At 58.9% G+C, this 14,276-nt stretch overlaps 3 protein-coding genes across 3 annotated transcripts in view; 1 reads left to right on the forward strand and 2 right to left on the reverse strand.

The window, feature by feature from the left end:
- Nucleotides 1–1,833: 1,833 nt before the first annotated feature.
- On the forward strand, nucleotides 1,834–10,314 carry FAM83E (family with sequence similarity 83 member E). Its single transcript, XM_055311014.1, has 5 exons — nucleotides 1,834–2,307; nucleotides 3,532–3,699; nucleotides 4,033–4,157; nucleotides 7,132–7,576; nucleotides 9,375–10,314. Exons 1-5 carry the CDS (start codon nucleotides 1,834–1,836, stop codon nucleotides 9,648–9,650), a joined length of 1,488 nt encoding a protein of 495 aa, XP_055166989.1. The 3' UTR covers nucleotides 9,651–10,314.
- Nucleotides 5,227–5,962, reverse strand: SPACA4 (sperm acrosome associated 4). Its single transcript, XM_055311015.1, has one exon. It carries the CDS (start codon nucleotides 5,960–5,962, stop codon nucleotides 5,585–5,587), a length of 378 nt encoding a protein of 125 aa, XP_055166990.1. The 3' UTR covers nucleotides 5,227–5,584.
- A 168-nt stretch (nucleotides 10,315–10,482) lies between the features above and the next one.
- Nucleotides 10,483–14,276, reverse strand: part of SULT2B1 (sulfotransferase family 2B member 1) — a 35,274-nt gene continuing 31,480 nt past the window's right edge. The window contains exons 6-7 of the mRNA XM_055310288.1: nucleotides 12,549–12,729; nucleotides 10,483–10,696 (exon numbers count right to left, since the gene is read on the reverse strand). Coding sequence (XP_055166263.1) covers nucleotides 10,515–10,696; nucleotides 12,549–12,729 — 363 coding nt within the window. The 3' untranslated portion in view covers nucleotides 10,483–10,514. The remainder of the gene's footprint in view (nucleotides 10,697–12,548; nucleotides 12,730–14,276) is intronic.

The following is a 14,276-nucleotide window of genomic DNA, read 5'->3' on the forward strand; positions in this document are numbered from 1 at the left end:
GAGTCAGCTCTACCTGCAGGCGCCCTCTGGCGGTTCCGACTCGTGCCTGTCGATCCTGTGCTATTGGACCCTTACGGGCCCACTAAGGCCAAAGCCCCGCCCCCCTAATGGGCCGGATGACAGGTGTTTTCGCAGCTGCTCAATTCCCCGGATTAGCCACACCTGCTCCTCCGGGCTGGGGACAGTGGGCGGTGTGTGGACCGGGAAGTGCAGGAGGGGGCAGGCCCGCAGTGGGGGAGGGGTACGTGGGAACAGGTGAGTTGTTACCCTCTTCAAAAAGCTGAATCTGGCGGGCCATTGGGCCCTGGGGCAGTAACTCGGTGAGTGTGTGCCCTGGGCTAGCGCCTTCCCCTACCGGCACTCGGCACTCGAGGGCCTTTCCCAGGGATCTGCTGTGGGCCCTCCTCTGTTTACTTAAGGGGCTGGGTTCCCCGGATCCCAGGCTAAAACCTGATGAATGAGGCCAGACGGCGGAAGAACGGCAGAAATAACTGCAGGAGGTCTCCAGACCCCTATTCTGACCTCCGAAAAGGCAAGATAAGGAGGGATGGGGATTTGGACACGTTGGGGGAGCTGGATGGGGTGAGAGGGAGTCCTGGTTTTATTCCTCTTCTCTTCGTAGGCCCTGTCGCTGTGGTGTGCAGGAATGAAGCGTCTGGGTGTGTGATTGGAAGGAAGGGCTGCTGGTTTGCAGGAATCGGGGGTCCAGTGTCCAGAGGTTGGGTCAGAAGCCTTAAAGGGTGGTCCTTGGCCAAGAATAGGTGGACAGTCAGCTAGCAGGAGATAGTTGGATTCAGGCAGGAACCCAGACAGGTCAGCTTGGCCAGGGATCAGCACAGATCAGAGGGCAGCCCAAGACCATTCTGGCTGGGAGATGGGCAGCCAATCCAAGCAACTGGCTGGTCAGGCCCTCCAGTGAGATGGGCTGTTGCCACTTCCATGGTGATGAAAGCTCCTGTTGAGTGTATCCTCCACTGTAGCAGCCCAAGTGGGTGTGAAAGCCCAGGAGCAGAGTCCCCGGTCCACAGAGACTGAGACCTCATTCCCTGGCTGGGGGAGGGTGTTGCCCAGACTTAGGGCTGGAGCCCATTCCCAAACAGAGAGCAGGTCCAAAGGGGAAATGCCTGGGATGGTCAATCAGTGAGAGCCGGTGGGGTGAGCCAGCCACCAGTCGTCAGGAAGAACATTCTGCTGGACCCATCTGGGTGCTCCACCGGGTGGTCAGATAGTGACATTGTTAGTTGGAAGCAATCGATGTTTGCCAAATGATCCAAAAGATGGCTGGAGAGGGCCAGTTAGATGTGCTATAGGTCGGGGACAGATAGGCAGCCCACTTTGCCTTTGGTTAGGGACATTTGGGTGGTAGGAGACAGGCAGACAGCCTGTTGCTGTTGCCTGGAGATGGTCGGGCAGTCAGCCGGACCTTTGACCAGGACAGCCAGGCCCTCAGCCTGACCAAGACTGAACCAGCAAACGGGTCAGTTGGGGTTATTGAGTGGCCAGGAGACTGGAAATTGTCGTGTGGTGGGAGCACAGAGGAGCAGCTCATGGGTCACACAGCTGGGGACGGTGTCAGGTGGTCAGCCTGCCACGGTGGTGGCTGGAGGCAGGTGGGTGGTCAGTCTGAGCAGCCCACACCCTAAGCAGTCTGATTGTCACGACGTGATCCAGGGACACAGGGTGCCACTCACAGAGCTGCCCTGGAAGCCTTGGCACCGCTGCATAGACTCTGCTTGGCAGGAGACCCCCACCCGCACCCCAGATGGTCAGTCCCCCAGAGACGGCCAAACCTTCAGACACCCAGCTGCACGGTCCTCCCACCTAAGCAGCCCAATGGCAGCCTCCCAGCTGGCAGCGCTGGAAGGAGTGGGGTCAGGGCCCGAGGGGCTGCCCTTGACTGAGGCCAGCCCCAGCTTCCTGTATTCCGAGGGCCAGCGCCTGGCTCTTGAGGCTCTGCTGAGCAAGGGCGAAGAGGCGTTCCAGGCCTGCGTGCAGCGCGAGGGGCTGCGGCCCTTCCTGAGTGGGGAAGAGCTCCGGAGCCTGGCGGCGGCCGCTGAAACCTGGACCACATGCAAGCAGCCACCCAGCAGGGCAGCAGAGGGAGCCACTGCCACCGATGGGGACTCCGGCAGCCTGACTTACTGGCCGGGACAGTCAGAGGAGCAGGTGCCCACCCTACGGTTGGGCTGGCCGGAGGACCCGACCTGGAAGGGAATCACCCGGGCACAGCTGTATACCCAGCCACCCGACGAGGGCCACCCGCCCCTCAAGGAGCTGGTGCGCCAGGAAATCCAGGCCGCCTGCAAGGTGGGGGTCTCAGGGGCCCGGTGTCCATTCCCCAGACCCAGACATCCTTGTATGCCAGCTCCCGGACCTGGGAGTGGTGCATCCCCTGAGGCCTGGGGATCTCACCCATGCCCTCCTGGGACACCTCTCAGGAGGGGGGACACAGGTGTCCACATCCCCCAGCCTCATCCTCATCCTCTCTCCAAGGCCTGGGTCCCCCTAGGCATCCATGCCCCTTGGACCGAATCATCTACCCCCCCAGCACCCCACCCTACCACTAGGGTAAGTGTCTCCATCCTTCCTCCCATAGAGGGCCCAGATGTCTCCCCTATGGCCCCCTGGATAGCCTGTTCTTCTTTTTTTTTTTTTTAAGATTTTATTTATTCATGAGAGACACAGAAAGGCAGAGACATAGAGAGAGGGAGAAGCAGGCCCCCAACAGGGAGCCCGACATGGGGCTCCATCCCAAGACCCTGGGATCATGACCTGAGCCAAAGGCAGATAGATGCTCAACCCCTGAGCCCCCCGAGTGCCCTGTCTGTTCTTTATATAACAGCTTTGTGCCTGCCAGCTCCCACGCTAAGTGCTCTACATGACTTAACATTTATAATTGTTAAGAGGGTCCTGTGAGGTTGGTACTTATTATACCAAGTGAGGAGAGTTGGGGAAACTGAGGCACGGGAGGTTAAGTCTCTCAATGGTAAATGGCCAAGTGGGGATTTGAACCAAGGCTGTCTGGCCAGTGGGTCAAGAGTCATCACTGCTTCATTTTTCTGCCTGTAAGACCCAGGCCCTCAGCCCCTGAGTCCCCAGAACTCCCCTGGGTGGCTGAGCAGGTCATCCCCCCTACCCCTGGTATCCACGGCACCCCCAAGTGCCCAGCCGTGCAGTTGCCCACATTGCCCTACCAGGGCATCTGGCCCACTGAGCCCTGGAGCAGGGCCTCCACATAGTGTCACAGCTCACGGGACGCCACTTGCCGGTGCAGACGTCATCATGATGAGTTTTCCAGCAGCAGAGGCCTTGGTCTCCAGGAAGGACAGTCTTTGTCTCTTTCACATGTAGGCGCTGTATTGAGCAGCAGTCTGTGTCTGGGGGTCTCTCCCGCAGCGCCCCCTGGACACCCTGTCAAGGCCGGGCCTTTAAACTCCCACCCTCAGAGTCCCTCACTCCCAGGGCTCCACCCCCTGGATGCCCCCCGGGTCTGCGGGTTCCATCCACAGCCCCTCTCCCCACGCCCCCCAGCTAGTGGCTGTGGTCATGGACATCTTCACTGACCCAGACCTGCTTTTGGACCTGGTAAACGCTGCCACACGCCGCTGGGTGCCTGTCTACCTCCTCCTGGACCGCCAGCAACTGCCTGCCTTCCTGACCCTGGCCCACCAGCTGGGAGTGAACCCCTGGGCCACTGAGGTAGGAGCCTGGCAGGAGGGACCCAAGTCCCTATTCCCCTGACACTGGGGCCAGTGGGGGCAGGCCCTTCCACTGCGTCCTAGCTCATCAAGGTAGATGCCAGCCGAGAGGGTCCTCTGAGATCTGATGCCCCTGGCATTGGGGGAATTAAAGGTGGGTCTTCCCATGGGGTCCCTTTGAGTTAGGGGTGTTTCCAAGAGAGACCAATATTGGTGGCTCTGGGGAAGCTGGGACAGACCTTTCCTAACCAGCCTGGAGGGACACCCAAGCCCTGGGCAATGGGCGGAGGTGCATGGGGTTGGCCTGAGCTACGGTGTCCCCCCTCCACTCCAGAACCTAGATATCCGTGTTGTACGGGGCTGCAGTTTCCAGAGCCGCTGGCGACAGCAGGTAAGCGGCAACGTGCGAGAGAAGTTTGTGCTGCTGGACGGCCACAGGGTCATCTCCGGATCCTACAGGTGCGCCTGCCCCTCACCACACCTCCCAGCGTCTGTCCCCAACCCTCGAGGGGAGCAGTTGGCATCCCCCTTACCAGCATCTCTTTCCTGGTCTGTGAAACGGGTCTAAGCCCTCCCTCTCACTGGTAGAGGAGGTACCATAGGGCCGAACCTCCGCGGGGTGGAGCCAGGCCTGCCTGCAGGGAGGAGAGTCATCTCTTTGACCCTGTGTCTTTGCCCCTCATCTGGGAAACAGAGCCCACAATTTGTGTGTGGGTTTCAGAACCAGGAGGACATGGATTGGAGTCCTAGCTCCGCCTTGAGTTAACTCCACCTCTCTGAGCATCTCTAAAAAAGTAGAAGAGTTGGTATGCAAATGACCCGGTGGCCCACATCCCTCCTCTCCTTTCTCTGGGGTCTGACCAACCTTGACTCTGGGCCGGTGCCTTCCCTGCTCTGCGCCTCACTTTCCCCATCTGGAAAGTGTGAATAATAACAGCACCTGCCTCATAGGGTCACAGTGGGGGAGGGTGTGGGGTGCCTGGATGTTGGGGTCTCTTGGCCTGGCTTTGAACTGTAGCTCTGCTGGCTACTAGCTGTGTGACTTTGGGCAACTGACTTCACCTCTCTGTGCTTCACTTCCCCTTCTACAGGATGGGATGATACAGGTCGTAGGAAGCTGCACCCAATTCTCTGGTCTCCGCCTTGTAGATGTCAGTAGCGACTCCCCTTCCCCTATTATGGCAACCCAAAGTGTCTGCAGACATTGCCACTGTCCCTTGGAGGGGGACAGAGGTGCCCTGTTTTTACCAGTGCTCCCCACTGGTGGTTTTCCATCTCAGGCCTGCCTGCATCAGAATCACATGGAGGACCCGTTAAAAACACAGACTTTGGGAGCCTCTCTGCACCACCCACCCTCTGCCCCCATTCAGCTGGCTGGGGACGGGGTCTGAGAATTGGCATCCCTGGCTAACTCCTGGATGGTCCGGGGACCCCATTTGGAGAATGGCATCTACCTTCCTGGCTTTGCTTAGGGATTCAGCGAGATCACGGTGCCCTGGCATGTAACATAAGCAGTGCTCCGTAAACATCAGCTGTCATTTATTATTGTCATTGTTCGTTTTAACCATATTTCATCGACTCTGAGGTGCCACCAATGAAAAGAAGCATCCTGATCGAAATGTGAAAAGATACGCGTCTTAGAACCAATGAAATACAGTAGGGGTACAGCCAAACCCACCGAGCATGGCTCCCCACCACTGAATCAGGCCTGAGGATGCTTCGCCGAGCACTGGGCTCCGGGTGGACAGCCCTAGAATGGATGAAGCCGGGGCCACAAGAGGTTGTCCAGGGCCTCTGGCCATTTAATGGGGAGAAGGGGTGGAGGCGGGGGGCTTGGGGAGCAGCGGATCCGGGACACCAGTCCCAGGTCCTGCCCTTCAGGTTGGTCACAGCAAACGTGGAAGCAGCAGCAGCAGCACACCCAGCGCCAGGCCGGCGGCCCGCCCCTCCCATCTGGCAGGACTGGGGGCCCTGTTACACATGTGGCCGTAGCAGCACGTGGTGGTAAGCGTGTAGGTGACACCCATGTAAGTGACCGGCTCCTCGTGGCCGCAAGAAGTGGACAGCAGGCAACCTTTGTTGATGATAGGGCCGAGGCCTGGGGCCACCCCATGGCCTGTGAAGCAGTCCTCATCGTCGCCACACTGCATGTGGATGCCGGGACACTGCTTGGAATCGGTCAGCTCACAGAACACACAGTCCTTGGCGCCTGTGGTGCCCGGGGGCAGAGCCATTGCCAGAAGCAGCAGCCAGCCGAGGACCATGGTGGCCTGGCGGCGGTGACGGTGCCCAAGCCAGGCCGTGGGCTTCCTGGGCCTCCCGGAACTGCTGAATGACGCTCCTGAGGCCTATGAGACTTTTGCCCCTGGTCTGGCCTCCCAGGGTCAGCGCTTGGAGGGTCCTCGGGTCCCAACGCTCCACGTCCCTCTTGGGAACTCCGTTGTGACCACTGCTTGAGAGTCCTCGGGTCTCAGAAGCTTCCCCAGGATGGAGACAAACCAGCAGCCACTACCTGATGGGAGTCTATATGGAGCGGAATGGGGTGACCTCACAGACCCCTCAGGGCTCCCACTGGCCCCTCCAGGGGTGAGGTCACAGGTGGGGGGAGGGGTGTCACAATCTGTGGGCAGACGGGCCCACCAACCTGCCAGGGCGTGAGGACACTGCCACCCCGCCAAGGTAAGGACGATCGGACCAACGCTTGCTCTCCTGGTCACTGACTCATCGGTTCTCTGGGCGCTGAGCCTGCAGAGGTGCACAACCAGTGGGGAGCCCGTTTTTCAGATGGGTAAACCAAGGCTCAGGAAGGGAAGGTGCCATGGCCAAGGTCCCCAGAGCCGGGAATAGAATCCAGATTCATTTAATTCCCAAGAGGGCATTTACCGAGCACCCGTTGTGTGCCAAGACTCATGCTGGATGCTTTAAATACCACCACTGTGACGACACTGATGACAAGGACCCTAGGAGCGCTGCGCACCACAGCCAGCCAGGCACCACGCAGGGAGCTCAACCCTTTGTTCGCTCCTTCCAATCTTCCTACTTCTTTGCTCCATATTGCAGATGAGCAAACAGGCAGGCACAGTCAAAGCAGCAGGCCTCGTGGGGGTCAGCAAACTAATCCTACCTCTCAGAGAGGGAAACTGAGGCACTGATAACTCCTTTGCTGGGGATGGGGCAGAGGCCAGCTTCCAGATGGTACTTAAAGTAGCTTAACTCTTGTCACATCAACCCTCTGGGTAGGTGCGTGGGCTGTTCCCATTCTCCGGGGTGGTGGTGGTGCTGGCGGGTGTTAAAGCCAGAGAGGTTGCAGGACTTGCCTAAGGTCACACAGCCTGCCCTGGGACCAAGTGGGGGATCAGTAATAGTGTCCAGGCTGGGGCGCCCCCCCCTCCTGGCTGCACAGAGATCTGACCCCTCCCTGCGTGCCCCCCAGCTTCACATGGAGTGACTCACGCCTGCATCGCGGCCTGGTGACCCTGCTGACCGGTGAGATTGCCGATGCCTTCAGCCGAGAGTTCCGGACACTCTATGCGGCCTCCTGGCCGCTCCCACCCGCACCCACCCTGGGCCCCTTCGTCAGCACCGTGGGGGGGCTGCAGCTGGCTCCCAACCCCCACCGTGTGGTCCGACGCCGCTCTGTGGCCCCCATGTCCCCGCCGCCACCCGACGGCCCTTTGGCCCAACGCTTGGCTGCCTGCCGAGTATTTGAGGGTGACAGGCAGGAGACCCCGGCCACCCCAGGGCCGGCGCTGAGTGACATCCTGAGGAGTGTCCAGCGTGCCCGGACCCCCAGCGGCCCCCCGGCCCGGCCCAGCCGCTCTCTATGGGACCTGAGCCGCCTGTCCCAGCTGTCGGGCTCCAGTGATGGTGACAGCGAGGTGAGACCTGGTGGCCGGCCTGAGCAAAACAATAGCTGGAAGAGGATGGGGCAGCTGAGAGCTGACTATGTGCCAGGCCCCAGACCAGAGCTGGGGTACGGGGGGTGCGGGGAAAGTGCCCACCTGAGTTCACGATCCCAGGGACCCTTTCCTGCAGCCCTACTGTGTGTTGGGCAGAGGCACACTGAGTGGCTTGGGCCAGGGACCCCGAGAGCCCCCGTGGGTGCGAATCCTGGCCTGACCGGTGAGAGCCGGGCAGAGATGTGCCTTCTCTGAACCCTCCGTGTTCTCATCCAGCTAATGGGTGCAGCAATGTCCGCAGTCTCGGTGTGGTGGGAAGGAGGAGTCAGCGAGGGGAGGTTGAAGTAGAATATTAATAAGCACTGCGATAAGTCCCCACAGTGGGATATATTTATATTCATTTCATGAGACCCTCATCCCAGGTCAGTGAGGTAATACTCTGCTCAGGCTCATGGTTACAGATGGAAAAGAGGTTCAGAGAGGTCAAGTGACTTGTCCAAGGTCAAAACAACCATCTCTCTGTGGGCACTGTGCCACCTGCAGGCGCTTTCACAGAGGTGGTGAAAGTGGACCTTTGCCATGACCTTCTGAGGTGGATGTTATTACAGCTCATCCATTTCATCCGCCCGCCCGTTTCAGTTTTGGGAGACTGAGTCATGAGGGAGCAATTGGAACTCAGCCCCAGTGGCCTCCCTGGGGCAGCTATTATTTTTTATTTATTTATTTATCTATCTATTTATTTATTTACTTACTTATTTTTATTTATTTATTTAATTTTTTAAAGATTTATTTATTCATGAGAGAGAGAGAGAGAGAGGCAAATAAATAAATAAATAAATAAATCTTAAAAAAAAGAGAGAGAGAGAGAGAGGCAGAGGGAGAAGCAGGCTCCCCGCGGGGAGCCCGATGTGGGACTTGATCCCAGGACCCCAGGATCACACCTGAGCCAAAGGCAGATGCTCAACCACTGAGCCACCCAGGTGCCCCCCACCCCCACCTCCACGCCCCACCCCACCCCCCTCCCCGGGGCAGCTTTTAAAATGCTCTGCCTCTGGCTTCCTGGATTCAAGTGTTGTCAGCGTGTTGGGGAGGGGTCTCTGCCCCTCCCCTCAGACCCCTCCCCTCAGCTGCTGAGAGCCTGGGGTTCCCACAAAGCCTGCCTTAATCCTCTGGGACCCTGGATGGAGCCTCAGTGCCCTCAGCTGTAAAGTGGGCTGCCGCAAGGGGCGAGAGCAGAGAGCCCTGTGGGACAAGTGGGCAGATTCGCCCTGGATGCCAGCAGACCCGGGGTGCAGCTGCTCTGGGGGTCGTGCCCCTCTCAGGCTCAGTTTCCCATCAGCTAAATGGGAACAGGTCATGGATCTGTTTCCAAGGGTGAGGGAGAAATGTCCCAGGAATCTCTTCCCTTGATTCCAGTCCAGGGGAGAGAGGGTTGGGCAGGGTGGGGGCAAGGTCCTTGCCTCCACCCCTGTCCAGAGCCACCCTCACCCACCATCACCTCCTTTGGCAAATATTTGCTCCCCCCTGGGGCAGCTGTTGGCAGCTTCCTGTTCCTCTCCAACTGCAAAGCTGCAGGGGGAACACAGCAGCTGGCCTCCTGGGGGTCGGGGGCCCCAGGCCTCTCAGTTCACTTCCCTTCCCCATTCTGGAGGCTTCTCACCTTCCCTGACAGTTTCATACCACACCACACACACCACACACACACACACACACACACACCTTTCCAGGGACTCAGGCCCTGGAGCCTTCTCTCACCTTTCTTTCTTACCCTCTGCAGCTCAAGATGTCCTGGGGCTCCAAGGACACCCCGGCCAAGGCCCTGATGAGGCAGCGGGGCACCGGAGGGGCTCCCCGGGGAGAGATAGAACCCCGTCCTGTGGGCCGGTCCCAGCCCTGGGGCGGCCCCCTGCCCCTCCTCCCGGCTCGCCGCCTGCGCTATCTGTCCCCAACCCGAAGGAGGTTTGGTGAAGATGCTGCCTCCAAACTCCTGGAACCCCGAGGAGTCCAGCAGCCAGATCGGGGTGCCCAGGCAGGACTCAGGGGGCCTCGCTGACCGGAGCCGAAACGTCACTGGGCCTGCCTGTTGACTGGCAGCTCCAAGCCCCCTGCCTCCATGCGGTGACTTGGACAAGGCTTCTGGCCTGGGTCTCTGGAAAGTGGAAGGGATTTTTTTTTTCTCTTTGTTCTAGAACTTGGGCAGGCCCAGTGCTCACTCTAGATGCCAGTGTCACAGCTTAGAAAACGGGCAGAAAGTCTCGACTAGCTGGAATCCTAGAAGAGTGCATACCCTACTGGGGCCAGGTCAGAACTCCTCTGAGGACAGGCCTGGCTGAGTGGCCCCAGTGCCGGCATTGTGCGGGGTGAAGGTGGGGCGTCCCTGGGACAAAGTGGGGGAGCTTCCTGCACCCACCATGCTCAGGAGCTGTGGGTAAACAGCTTGGCAGAGAAGCAGACGGAATCCCATCCAGGGACTGGGGCTGAATAACCAGGGACACACCTGCTGGGCAATGGATCAGGGCTATGGGCGCTGGGACTGTTTTGTGGGTGCTAAGGGGTGAGTTGTTGGGGCTCCCTTTACCTCTGCTCAGAATAAAGCTGCTTTATGCCAGAATCTTGCATTTGCACAGCCTAGTAGAGGACCCAGGAACGCAGTCCCCGCCCCCTCCTCCGCGGCCGCAGCACCCCTGGCCTGGGGGGTGGGGGTCAGGTGCCCGGCGCTTGCCTCCCTGCAGTCACCCACCCCACTGGTGTGAGCAGCGGGGAAGAAGACCTCGTCCCCTGTCCCCTCCGGGGCCCTGGGAGCCGGGTCCCCACCCCGGCCGCCGCCTCCCTCGCGCGCCCCCTGCCGGCCGCCCACGCCAAGCCACCTCCAGAGCGCATCCGAGTCGGGGCAGGAGCGAAGCGTTTATTCTCAGCGTCACGGGTGGAGGGGCTCGGATCCAGCCTGGGGGGGGCTGGGGCTGGGATCGGGGTCCGGGCTGGCGTCCTCGGGGACGTCCCAGGGGAAGGTGGGCATCCCCCGCATCTGCTCCCGGTAGACGCGGTCGAAGGCTTCGCTCTGCGCCACCGTGAAGTGGTTCTTCCAGTCACCGCACACCCCTGGGGGGAGGGGGGGAGGGACGGCCAGGTGAGGAAGAGCGGAGCATTCCCCGCCCCCCTTTCCCACCTCCGGGCTTGCCCAGAAGCACCTCCCCACCCCCACCCCCTTCATCTCTGTGTTGCCGCTTCACCGCCAATGGTGGCAGCTTCTGTCCCCAGTCACCTGGCCAGACCCCTGGGCATCATTTTCCCCCCTTCTTCCCTAGGCCCCCCCCTCCCCTACCTGAACCTCCAGTAGATCTGTTGCCTTCCTCTAATTTACCCACTTGGCCCCTTAAATCTGTCCACCCAGAACATCCACCTCCCCATCCTGCATTCCTGCCTCAGTGCCACCTGTGTGACCGTGTCACTATGACCCGTCCCTAACCTCCCTGGCTAGAACAGGGCTTCCTCACCCCAGGGCTCCTGCCACACGCTACACTACCTCCATTATGGCTCTGACAGTGGGAATGAATGCTTTCCCACACCCGGTGCCAGGGAACATGCCAAAGGGCTGCCCTGGATTCATGGGGTCCACTCCTTAACCCTCGCAGCAACCTAGCAGGCAAAGGGCACAATGAACTTTGCCCCCTTCCGTGTGCCCCGGCGGGCGCGGGGATCCCTCTGAGCCTCTCATTTCTCACTTTGTCATGGGGTGAAGTGAGCCCCATGCCCACCTGGGGCACCACCCCTTACCTGGAATCCTGGGGCCAATGGCATTTGGATCATGGTATTTTGAGTCTTGAGTGTACACCCATCATATTATATAACGCCTCTCGTGAGGTCTGGGGGGCTCCCCATGTAGGCTGAATAATCAATCATCCTCACTCCAGAGGGTCACGTCCTAGTTTTTAGAACTTGTGACTATGTGACCTTACATGGCAAAAGGGACTTTTACTCCAATGGCGCTTTGGGGACAAATGGGAGCCACGAACCAGGCAATGCACATGGCACTAGAAACCCAAAAGGCAAGGAATATATTCCACCCCCCAGAGCCTCCGGAAGGAAGAGTCCTTCTGACACTTTGGTTTTAACCCAGTGACACTGATTTGAGACTTCTGACCAGAACTGTAAAAGAATAATAAACGTGGATTGTGTGAAGGTGCTAGATGTGTGGTATTCTGGAAGGAATGGAAGCTAAGGGATCCCTGGGTGGCGCAGCGGTTTGGCGCCTGCCTTTGGCCCAGGGTGCGATCCTGGAGACCTGGGATCGAATCCCACATCGGGCTCCCGGTGCATGGAGCCTGCTTCTCCCTCTGCCTATGTCTCTGCCTCTCTCTCTCTCTCTCTCTCTGTGACTATCATAAATAAATAAATAAAAATTAAAAAAAAAAAGGAATGGAAGCTAACGCACTCCCACCCTCACCCCATAATCTAATACTTGAATATTTCTGGGGTGAAACTTGATGCTAGGAAAGGTTCAAGAAGGGACGCCTGGTTGGTTGGCTCAGCAGTTGAGGGTCTGCCTTTGGCTCAGGTCATGATCCTGGGGTCCTGGGACTGAGTCCCGCATCAGGATCCCCAAGGGGAGCCTTCTCCCTCTGCCTGTGTCTCTGCCTCTTTCTGTGTGTCTCTCATGAATAAATTAAAAAATTAAAAAAAAAAAAAGGTTCGAGGAGACCCCACATAGCCTCCTAGTGCTGGCCATGGCAGTGCATGCGGGCGTTTTGTTCCCCTTTGGAGCTGCCCGGGTGGCAGTGCTAAGCACCTGCTGTGTGCCTAGGACCACAGTGACTCTGTGAAGGCAGTTCTGTTTGGAACAACCACGTGTTTCAGCCAGGGAAACTGAGGCCCAGAGAGGCTACATAAGTCGCCCAAGCCGCACAGCCAGGTGGTGGCCCGAGTGTGGCCTGGAACCCCAGAACCCCCGCACCTTTCCGGAGGAAGGCACCGCGGCGCTGGTCCAGCAGGGTAGGGGGCAGGAGGGTGAAGTTGGACATGGCGTTGGCCTTCATAGCACCGAAAGCTGAGTGCGCCACCACGGAACCCAGGGCCTCCTCACCCAGCGGCCGGCCCAGAAACTCGCACACGCGCTGCACGGAGCCGTGGAGATCCTGCAGGCAGAGGAGGGGGGTCAGGGAGGCCAGGTGGGGGGTGGGGTGGGGGACCGCCGGGGGCAAGGAAGGAGCACCAGCCAGAGCCAGAATCTGGCTGGCTGAGTCCCAACGCAGACCTGTCTGGGAGACTCAGCTTCTTTGCCTCCGTTTCCCCACCTCCAAGCCGTGGGGTTGGGCTATGGCTTCTGCGAGTTTTTGCAGGTTGGAGGTTTGGAAGGTTCCATGGGTGGGAGGGAAAGGGCAGAGGCGGGGCGGAGGTCACAGCATGGGGCAGAGGTCAGTTGGAGTATACACCCCACATATTACATGACGCCCCTCGTGAGGTCTGGGGGGGTGCTCCCCGTGAATCTTCTGCAGAATCACCCTCACTCGGGTTAGAGGTGGGAATCAGCCTGTCTGGGCCGCAGATCTGCACCTTTCCCAGGTCCCCACCCCACCACAGCGGCCTCCTTGACTCAGTCCCAGGCCAGACCCACAGACTAGCCTCCCCCTTCCTTCTCCCCCTGCCCCCAAACCCCCGTCAGTCTCTCTCTGTTCGTCCCCTCCTCTGGGCTCTCAGCCCTAGCACTGGTCAGCTCTTGTCCTTTTCCTATGGACCTTTGCTCCAGCCTCCTCCCTGGCCTCCCTGCCTCCAGGCCCCCACACCCAGAGCTGACCCTACTCCTCTCTGCTCCCAGCCCTCCTGTGGCTCCCTGGTGCCCCAGGGACAGGAGTCCCAGTCCCCCCAGGCCTTGCTTTCAAGGACAGAAGTGGTCTGGCCTCCCTCATCCTATCTTTCCAGAACTTACCATTCCCTACACTTCCCTCCCTGCACCTTGGCGTGGGGCTACCAAGAATGCCCTGTGCCACCCTCCTCCACCTGGTAGACTTCCCCAATCAGATGTACTTCAAATATCAACCCCCTCCTGACAACGATGGTTCAAGTCCCTGGGGATTGAACACCTACTGTGTGCCAAGCTCTGGTCCAAGCCCCTCATGTGTATTTGTGCCAAGCGTGCCAGGTGTCCCACAGAGGGGCGTCATTACCCCAATCCGTAAATGGAAGCTCAGAGAGGGGAAGACACTTGTCCAGGGTCACACAGCGAGGGAGGAGCTCAGATTCGAGTGCCTGAAGCCCTCCCCTCCCCACCCCCCTCTATCTCACTGCCTTCCCTGAAATGCAATCAGCCTTCTGGTCAGTTCCACCAAGCTCACCGCTCCGATTTTCCAGGTCATTCCTGGTTTCATAACCCTCCATCCCTTTATCAACTTGAACCACTGGCGTGTCCCAGAAATTCTAACATGTTGGCAGTTCCTCACACCCAGGGGCAGCCCAGAAACTCTGTCAGGCCGCATGGCCCAGTTTTTGGTTTGGAGAATAAAGCTAGATGAAAAAAAAAAAGTGTGTGTGTGTGTGGGGGGGTTGTGGGGTGGTAATGCCAAAATCTTTTCTGGATCTTCTAACATCAAAAGATTTACCAGGGTGGGGGGAAAAAAAAAGCCCAGCCAGATTGTCAACTCTCTCTAGGTCACAAATCCTGAGGCTCCTCCTCTATAAAATAAGG

This window comes from Nyctereutes procyonoides, unplaced genomic scaffold (assembly GCF_905146905.1).
Source record: "Nyctereutes procyonoides isolate TBG_1078 unplaced genomic scaffold, NYPRO_anot_genome, whole genome shotgun sequence".
Classification (NCBI taxonomy): domain Eukaryota; kingdom Metazoa; phylum Chordata; class Mammalia; order Carnivora; family Canidae; genus Nyctereutes; species Nyctereutes procyonoides.